Genomic DNA, 9,390 nt, shown 5'->3' with positions numbered 1-9,390 from the left:
GAAAGGCACACTCCAGCCTGGAAGGCCCTCGGACCCCAGTGCTGAAGATCTTTGCAGGCTTCTCAACCCCAGAGGTCTGGTAGCCCCAGAGTGCCAGCAGAACCCTTTCCCTTTCCCCCCCTCCTTCCTTTTCCTGGCTGGGGCTCAGACAAGGCCTGGGCAACATCCTGGCTTGCACTGCCCTCTGGCCTTCTGACACGGGGGTACACACTTCCCTCCAGCAATCACCCATGTATCTGGAAACATCCAGTGGCTGACCCCTCGGCCCTGGGAGCATATTCTCAGATGAGAGATCGTAATGCTCAGCTTGGGTCTCCAAGGAGAACCGAAGTAGGAGGCAAGAGGCATTAGGAACCTAGAAAGGGAACTAGACGCTCTTGGGCTATGAGGGGAAGGCAGGATTATATCTGGCTGTGCACGGTTCTGTCACAAGGAGGGCTCTCCAGCTGAGAAAACAGTCAAGCCCCCGCTGCTGGGGAGGCTGGGATGGGGGCAAGGCAGTGGTCACAGGGCCAGATGGAGGGATGGTGGCATTTCTAAGGAGCCGCGGTGATTTTTAATTAGGGGATCTTCAACATTACACTAATCACCTCTTTGTGTCCTGATGCTGTCTTGGAAAGTCCAGGTGTGTGCATTTTGGGTGCTCAAAGTGAAGCCTAGCCGCGGCACACCATGCATGAGCTAGGCCACCACTGGGTGGGTGTGACCCCGGGGCAGGTGTGCAGGGCGGGGCAGTGGACCAGCACACACAGACCGCCAAGCCTCATGTCTCAGGACGCCTTCCCCTAGCCTGACCACGCCCTCTGGGTGGACTCTTTCAACTCCTCTCATCTCCTTGCACTCCCAGGAACTCCTGGGGGTCCCTTTGTCTGGCCCCCACTTTTCTAGAGTCCTTCATCATCCATCACAGAACCACAATGCTGTCCTTCAGATCCACATGGCTATGCAGGCAGCCCTGCCATTAGCTGGTTGGCAGTTCTGCCCATGAGCAGGGGAGCTTCCTGAGAACAGGGCCTTGTCTGCTCCCCAGGGCCTAGCACCTGTATCTGGGAACGAATGGATGACGTTATCAGATGGCACGTGATGTCTGTCTTTCCCCAGACGGGTCGCTGTGTCAGGGAGGGGCTCTGACTGCTCCTCCATCATGTCCCCAGCAGTGGGGGGCAGCCTGAAGTGCTGTTGTAGGCAGCACCAGCTTCGGGGCACTGGGTCCCCTTTTAATTGAAATGAGCTCCTTCTGCTGGAGTGAGTCACCCCTGGGAGTGACGTGCAACAGGGCAGGAGGCCCCGCACTCCAGGAAGGTGGCCTGCCTTTGGAAAAGACACCAAAAAAGGCTCCCGGGGCAGTCCCGGATGGCATGCTAAGAATGAGGCACCTGATGCTGCACCCACATGGCGGAGGGCTCCTCTCACTTTGTCCTCATGTTGGACCTGTAAGGAGATGCTCTGGGCATCTCTGTTACAGACGAGGAAATGGAGGCACTGGAGGCTAAGTGATGGACCCAAGACCACACAGGTGGGGAGCTGATGCCACCGCAGCCCTGGCCTCTCAGTGCTGAAGACGTCGTAAGATGGAGAGAGCACAAAAGGAGCAGGGGAAGGGACCCAGATGTGGGCCGCATGGAGATAAGCCAGGAAAACCTGAGCTTGCTCACCTGCCCAATGGCCGTCTCTGGGAGTCAGGACACCTGGGCCCCAGTCCCAGCTTGGCCATCCTTCGTGTTACTGGTGATTCTCCCCTTCCCAGGCCTTACTGTCCTCATCTGTGTGATGGAAACATGTGGGCAACCAGTACACGGGGTGGTGCCAAGGATTCAGAAACCCAATGCAAAGGCAGGGTCACGATGCTGCAAAGGATGGGCGTGCATGGGACCAGTAAGAGGAGTAAAGTGCTGTGAACACAGAGGACTTGAGACCCCAAGGCTGGTGGTGGGGACTGAAATGGAAGCAAGTTCATCAAAGACTTAGGTCCTAACCTCCATGTGCCACGTGTGTATCTGAGGAGCAGTTGCTGGCATCTCCCGCAGACCACCCCTCAGGGCTCCTTGCTGAGCTGCTCCTGGGCGGAATCTGTGTATGATGGAGCATCAGAGCCACAGACACAAACCCATCCCTCGGGAACACCTGGACCAGCACACAGTTCCCATCCACACAGGCATGTATTTCTCAATTTTATTATTACAAACACATCATGGCTCTGCCACACCTGGGGAATCCTGGGCTCTACAAGGTCTACCTACTCTCTCATTTCTACCTGGACAGGGTCACACAGAAGTGTCCAAGCCATGTGTAGGCATGAGACACATTTGACAGAGCAGTTGAACTCATAGCTTATGATACCATTTCTCCAGTTGTGAAGAACATTATAAAAAACATGCCAGGATCCCCCCATGGGGCTGGATTGCTTGATTCATGTTTTGTGGGCACCACAAAACTTCAGCTCCCATTTCTAGAGCAATTGGCACAGGGAGGGAAGTCCACGTTTGGGACAGGTCTTTTCTGGAAGTGCATATGAGGCGGTGACATCCAGGTCTCGCATGTAGTAGGTTAATAGCCATGTTCAGGGGGAAAAAAATTAAAAGTACATCTCTTTCCCTCCACCCCCACCCACCCAAGGCTCAGATCTTATTATGGTGCAGCCCATATACATTGAAATGTGATATTTGGTTTCAGGAACATTGAGTCTCTTTGGCAAACTGAGGGAAACTGGCAGGGAGCTGCGGCCGTGCATCATCCCGCGGCCCTTCACGCTAATGCTTCATCCTCTCTAGTAACCGCTGATAGACAGGGGCTGAAAGAGAGCAGCATGGCAGGTGAAAAACCGCAGCCTCCCCACATGCATTTAGGGCACTGCCTGAGTCATGAGCTCAGGGCCCGGCTCCTGCCATGCTCCCCTGCACCTATCGGGTGCTGTTTGGTTTGTGAATCATCACAGCTTTCTCAGTGGCATTCTGAATTGGGATCTTCTACAGCCACCAGCTTGAAACCACATCCTCACCGTGGGCCCCTGCCAAGCCCCTGTGCAATATTCCTGGCTCCCAAAGCCAAAAATTCAACCCTAAAAGGTTGGCACTCTCACTATCTCCATCTGATGGAGAAGGAGCATGTTCTGCATCTAGCCCCAAAGGCCAGCTTGTTGAATAGCACTGGGACGTTCTCATCTATACACAGCCAATGGCAGGTCTGGGCCTGCCTGGGGATAAGGCCCAATCGCATCCATGAGGATTTGCGACCCAGCCCAGACTTACCTAGTTTCACAGAGCTCTGGGTAGCCTGAAAGAGAACACAAGGCGTCAGGTTTCTTGGTGAAAGTCATACCTACACCTGCTCGTGGCTTTGCCCATTGTCCCCCACTCAGCAAAAATGCCAGGGGTGCGGAAGAGGAAGGGAAACGTGTTGCTGCGCCTGAGAGCCCCTCAGCTGGTCTTGGCAGCACTAAATGAGGTGTGAGCCCCTCCTGGGCAGAGTCTGAGGTGACATTCCTGGGATACCCCAAAGCCACGCTTTCACTGAGACTGCAGCCTAGAGCAGGGGAGCTGGGACCGCACAGGGTGGCTCTCAGGAGTAGGAGCCCAGCACCCAGAACCCTTCTCGAGGGGCATCAGGGTGCCCCCCTTGTCCAAAAATAAAGTGGCGAATTTCAGCTCCAGGCCTTTGGGTGAAGGACTACCCACTGTGGCCTTTTCCCTTGAAACGTAAGCCTTCTGCAGGCTCTCCATATTCCCCCAGGGCTCCACCTGCCCCGAGGCAACAAAGGAGTGTGGGTAGGGCCCTGGGGCCCTGGGCAGCCGGGGAGGAGGAAGAGAAGCACAGAGCGTCAGAGGTTCTGAGAGGAGGCGGGCTGACGTGAGGAAGGCCCCACACAGGTAGTGGCTCTGCCGCAGACAGCCCCTGGCATCGCCCGAGACGGAGCATGTCACGGACAACAACACGGCGACCGGGAGGCCCAGGCGCAGGGCGGCCCCTGTAAGGCGCATCTGGGATGGGCCGCCCTCCTCAGGCAGACGGGCGCTAGAGCTGCATCTGTTCACCCCAGCAGCAGCTTCCCCACGGACTGTGGCTCAGAGGCCTTGCTTCAAAGGCCTGGGCTTCTTCACACAAAAGCAGGGGCTCCCGGGGGTTCTCTCAATTCCACACAGGCCAGGGCTAAGGATGCCCCAAAGGGAGTGGGAAGAAGATTCAAGAAGGAGAGCCCTGGGGGAGAAGCCAAGGAAGATAAAGGCCCGGAGAGCCCCCTCCGAGGGCCTAAGGCTGCTCCGGCCCAGGGCAGACCTAGCAGGCGTATTACCCTGGAAAATGCTGATGCCTGTTTGAAGATTTCAAGGGCAGAGTCTGCGAGTTCATCCCCTCGTTCGTGAGGCCTGGTGGCTGGAGATGAAAGAAAAAGATACCTTAGGTGAGACAGAAACTAGTAGCATTCATTCAGAACAACCCTGACGGAGGGGCCCTGTTGGGCTTTCTGGCTCACAGTGTCAAATGAGGTTTTCTTTATGGCTCTCCAGAACTCAAGGTGGAGTCTGGCCTGTGGGAAGAGTGTTCCCAGGAAGGCATAAATGAGGACAGAGGTGGGTGCCGGCACACCCTCGCGAGAGGTGAGGACAGCACACAGGCGGTGAGACGCTGCGAGGGACGCTCTGAACCCTGACCGCAGCATCCGCGTGTAACAAACAACGGGCTGTGTCTACGTGGGGCCGAGAAAGCCAGGCAGTTCAGCAAATAGAAATGTGTCCTTGAATCTCTGGTGCAGCACATTTGAGACCAATAGCTCCCGATCTGCTTTTCAATCGGCCGCAACAGCCATGCTGTGCCCGAAGGCTCAGTTTGTATGTCACGCATTTTTCTTATAACAGTTTCTCGACCACCTGCTTCGCACAGAGAAGGGCCAGCTATAGACTGAGTGGGAGCGTGACACCCAGGGCCTCACCTGGAGGCTGCAGGATGCTGGACACAGCATAGACTACGCCGTTCGTGGCCATGATGTCAGCTTCGGCAACAGGCTCCTTATTGACACTGACCACGTTGTTTTTCTTGGAGAAAAAGAGACAATTGTTGGACACAGAGCAGATTGATTTCACTGATTCAGCCGGTGTCTACCAAGCATTTCTAGATGGCAGATCCTGCACTAAGTGCTGGGGATGCTCTGAGGGATGTACTCTCACCCCTCCTGTGGGCTCAGCACGTTGTAGTTTACTTGCTCTCCACTTGGTCCTCACAGCAGTGTATGGAGAGGAGGGAGGTATGATTGTGTCACTTAACAGAAGAGGACACCGAGGCTCCAGAGAGGCCAAGTGCCTCCTTTAAGCTAAGCAGGTGCGGCCACTGTGAACAGCAGCCAGGCCTCCAGCTCTGGGTGAAGGGTTCTTTCCACCTCTCCTAGATGCCCTACTTAAAAATTTCTCACAGGAAGTGCACCCAGGGTAAATCTGTCTCAAGTTTTCCTCAGCTGCCTGTGTATCAGAACCAAGGAGGGAGGGGGAGAGAGCCCGTGACCGAAGGACCCCACACCCAAAATTAGGAGCCGGGAGATTCTCAGGTGACCTGCCGAAAACAAGCAACTCATCATATCCCTGCCTCCCGACCCACCTTTCCTGTGCTTCGGAGAGAAACCAAGGGGCAAAGGGAAAGCTGAGGGTCAGGAGAGGGTGCAGGGGGCAGAAGCAGGGCCAGCCACTTGCTGCAGAGTGGTGCCTCCACCGCGTGGGCGTACGGCCCCTGCCGGGGCAGGCAGAGAGGCCACGGCAGCAGCGTCACAGAGCAGGCGGGCTGGCTGGCTCTCTTCCAGGCCACAACCCTCCGGGGAAGCTCCCAAGGGGACTGTGTATCGTTAATGTGCAGAGCAAGGGAAGGCTCACAGACCAAGCCCTGGAAGCTCACAGACCAAGGTCGGGATGGGCTTGTGGTATAGCTCAGGGAGCCCCGGGTTTAGGGGTGGGGACTGACCTCCCAGAACACATACGTGATTGCCTTTTACCTCCTCGTGGGAAGGAAGATCTCTCCCAGATGCCAAACAGATGCTCTACTCCCCTGCAAATCTGCAAGGTCTTGTTCATGTCCAACCATAATTGTACTTGATTTCCCTTAAGACCCTTTCTTTCCTCTTTTCTTAATTTTGGATAAAATGTACTCAGAGGTTCAAGAAGCATCTTAAAGACTGTGTGTGTGTTTAATGCCATCCTGGGAGCAAGATGTAGCCCGGAGCCTAGTGGCAGGGCACAGCCAGCCTTTCCATTTTCAGACACACTCACTGAGCTGACTTCCAGCTTGTCGCCTTGGAGAGACTTCAGCCGCACCAGGGCCCCAACGCCTCCGCTGACCAGGATCTCATCACCGATGTGGTATTTCAGGATGGTGGCGAGCTCCTTGGCGTTGCCTGCAGGTTTGTGGGAAAAGAAAGCAAAGTTCATTCCGAGGCTGGCGATCAAGGAGGGCTGTGAGGAAGAGACACAAGTGGTCAGCCCGGCGACAGAGAACATGCTGCCCGGGGAAAGAGCCCTCCCTGGGCATCCACTGTGTGCTCAGCCCTCTGGCCCACCATGCACCTACTGGTCAGGGGAACAAGGCACACGGCCGTGGCTGTGAATCTGCCCCTGCTTTGGGCAGGCGGCTGGGTTGAACAAGGCACACACTCTCTGTGATGCTGAGGAGTTAATCCATCCCACTCTGTGAGTATGACTCATGTTTCCATGAGCTAAATATTTGCTTGGAAAGCTAGGGACCTTTCCAGCACCGACATCTGGGACGCTTCATCATCAACGCGGCTCCCGATGGCTATAACACAGTAGTGAAATATTTACACATTCTGCCCTCAAATGCATATTCTGAGACGGCTGTTTCCTGGAGGGACAACTTAAAAGAGTCGACAGCTGCAATCCGGAGGAGCTACGGAGCCGATGAGGTCAGGGCTGAGGGGGGCATTCCCTCTGCGAGTCCCTCCTTGTCACGTCTCGGCATTCCTTCCAGCCCACATCAGCTTCTCCACCAACGGGGGAGAGCAGCCGATTGCTCATAAAGGTGCTCAGGCATTGCCCAAATTAAGTGTGGGAGGCAGTTCTTAGAGCTGCCAGCTGCCCTCTCATCCATCAGGGCTCCCCCCTGTCCCCACCACCCCCTCGCTCTCATTACCAGCCAAACGGCTGCATTTTCCCAGGGCGTACGGATGGCTATTTCCAGCATCTTGAAATAGAAAACGTTACAGCCTTTTAGCGAGTTCACTTAGTTATAGATGGATCCACATCAGTGCCATGGTGCGCAGCCAGCAGGCCCTAAGGGATTTCTAAACATTCACAACCTGGAGCTGACACGAATGCCCCTTCCACAAAATGCTGCCTGCAGGTGCTGCGCCAAGCCAGCCGGAGGTGTGAGGGGCCTCCTTCTTCGGGACCTCGCACACCTGGATGGCCTCCACCCTCCAGGGGTGCCAAGAAAGCTGTGCCTGTGCCCCTGTACAACTAGAAATGAATGGGAAGTTGCAGGCTCAAGCCACTTGGGGGAATATTCTGTTCCTGCTGCACGGAGAGAGGCTGGAAAGTTTATGTGCAGACTGAACTTCTCCCCTCTTCTCAGGAACATACGTCAGCATCACAGACATGGGCCTTCATTTAGCAACAAAGAAAATTAAACAGCACACAAATTCAGCTCACAGCTGCTCACAACTTGAATGTTCTATTCTGCTGCCCCAGTGTACGAAGCGAGGGGCAGAGGTGTGAACCTGGGCCCCGCCGTGCGACCAAGGACCTTCCTCCTCCTCTGCAGCCTCACCTTCCTGTGGTGAGCCCAAGTGTCTCTCATGGGTATGCATCAGAGGGAAACCCCCAAAACCCTGCCCTGCACCCCCATCAGCTTAGCCATTATTGATGGAGAATGTATGCCCAGCGCTGGGGGTAGTACCTCATCTAATCTTCACAACACACTGCGCAAGGAACTCTTACCATTCTCATTTTTTTAACAGGAAAACCGAGACTCAGAGAGGTTAAGTAACTTGCTGGAGGTCACTCAGCTGGTAAATGCCAGAGCCGAGATTTGAGCCTGCTTTCTGGCAATCCCGAAACCTAACCTCTTCACCCCTAGACTGTCTCTCAAACGTCCTCAGCTAGAGTTCTCAGGGCGACTAGCATCTCAGGAAAGCTTTTATGCTAAGGGACATTTAATGCAGGTCGATGGCTTCATTCTCAATGTTCTCACAGGCCCTCAGTGGCTGGGCTGGTAGATGCCCACTCTCAACCCCTTCTTACCCTTCTCTGCCCTGCTTGGTGCCCAGGAGGCTGACTGCTGTGAAGTGCCTCATCCAGGCTGCCTTGCCCTCCTGTAATCAGCTGACAGGAGGCCTGGTGGCCACGGGCATGTGGAGGAGAGGCAGCGAGGGGGCTGAGGCACACAGCAGCCCCCTGGCCATGGGGCCACTGCCCTGTGCCCTTCCTCCAAGGCTCCCGGTGCCCCCGGTCCTGCTCCTCCAGCCTCCTGGCCTGAGAGGCTGTGTGGCTGGCCCTGGGTGGCACCCCTGCTGGGTCCTCAGCCCTGCCCACACCCTTTACCTCCTTTCAGTCAGAGACTTTGTAGGTGCCAAGTGCTTCCTGACCGATAGTTACTGTACAAATTGAAAACTGTACTTCAGTTGGTCTTTACCCAAGAGTTTGTTCAGTTCTCCTGGTGGCATGGCTTGGAAGGCATCATTTGTGGGAGCAAAGACGGTATAGACCCCTTGCCGGTTGAGCATCTCTGTCAGCCCTGCGGTCTGGATGGCGGCGACCAGCATGCTGTGGACAAGCACACAGAACATATCACCTGCCCGTTGCGGGGAGGGAGTTGTCATTTCCCCAAATACCTCCCCGCTGTGGGTAGATGAGGCCCGGAGCACTGGAATCCACATCTCTTGCTGGTTTTCACCTTCTCTCTGTGCCCAAAGAGGGAACGATTCTAGTCTGCACCTTCTCTCTATAAACGCTGAGTTAAATGGCCGGAAGTCAGAGGCTGGAGGGGGAAGGAGGAAGGGAGAGGTCCGGTAGCACGGCCGATCCAGAGACTGGCTGAGCCACCGGGGTGTTGTTGGGGGCCTGAGGGTGGGTGCGCCTTCAGGAGCTTGTGTCACAGCACCCAGGGGTGAGTGAGCAAATCAGAAAGGGAGAGAGTAGGGCAAGAAGACCATGTGACACGGGGAGCCGGAGAAGGCGCAGCAGGGGCTCTTCAGGTGCGGGTGTGCGCATCTACACAGCTGGAGGCTCGGCACACACTCGGAGCCAGGTGCTCACAGCGCGCTTGCGGCCTCGGTGACGGTATGAGGTGTCCCTGGCACTTCCTAATGAAAATGCAGTCTCCTTCTTGTTGCCCTGGATGTGAGGATTACCCTCCTGGAAGTAACCCTTCTCAACATAAGCCTTTGAGGTGGGCCTCCTG

The 9,390-nt window shown here is 55.6% G+C and overlaps 1 protein-coding gene across 1 annotated transcript in view; it reads right to left on the bottom strand.

Moving 5' to 3' along the window:
* Positions 1-2,158: 2,158 nt before the first annotated feature.
* The window catches only part of TGFBI (transforming growth factor beta induced), a 28,243-nt gene continuing 21,011 nt past the window's right edge, over positions 2,159-9,390 (bottom strand). The window contains exons 12-17 of the mRNA XM_037016458.2: positions 8,623-8,753; positions 6,246-6,370; positions 4,925-5,027; positions 4,289-4,368; positions 3,249-3,273; positions 2,159-2,791 (exon numbers count right to left, since the gene is read on the bottom strand). Of these exons, the coding sequence (XP_036872353.2) occupies positions 2,751-2,791; positions 3,249-3,273; positions 4,289-4,368; positions 4,925-5,027; positions 6,246-6,370; positions 8,623-8,753 (505 nt within the window). The 3' untranslated portion in view covers positions 2,159-2,750. The remainder of the gene's footprint in view (positions 2,792-3,248; positions 3,274-4,288; positions 4,369-4,924; positions 5,028-6,245; positions 6,371-8,622; positions 8,754-9,390) is intronic.

Source organism: Manis javanica, chromosome 14 (assembly GCF_040802235.1).
Source record: "Manis javanica isolate MJ-LG chromosome 14, MJ_LKY, whole genome shotgun sequence".
NCBI classification, from domain to species: Eukaryota; Metazoa; Chordata; class Mammalia; order Pholidota; family Manidae; genus Manis; species Manis javanica.
Note: the sequence above shows the minus strand (reverse complement) of the source record. Positions and strands in the feature narration are given on the sequence as shown.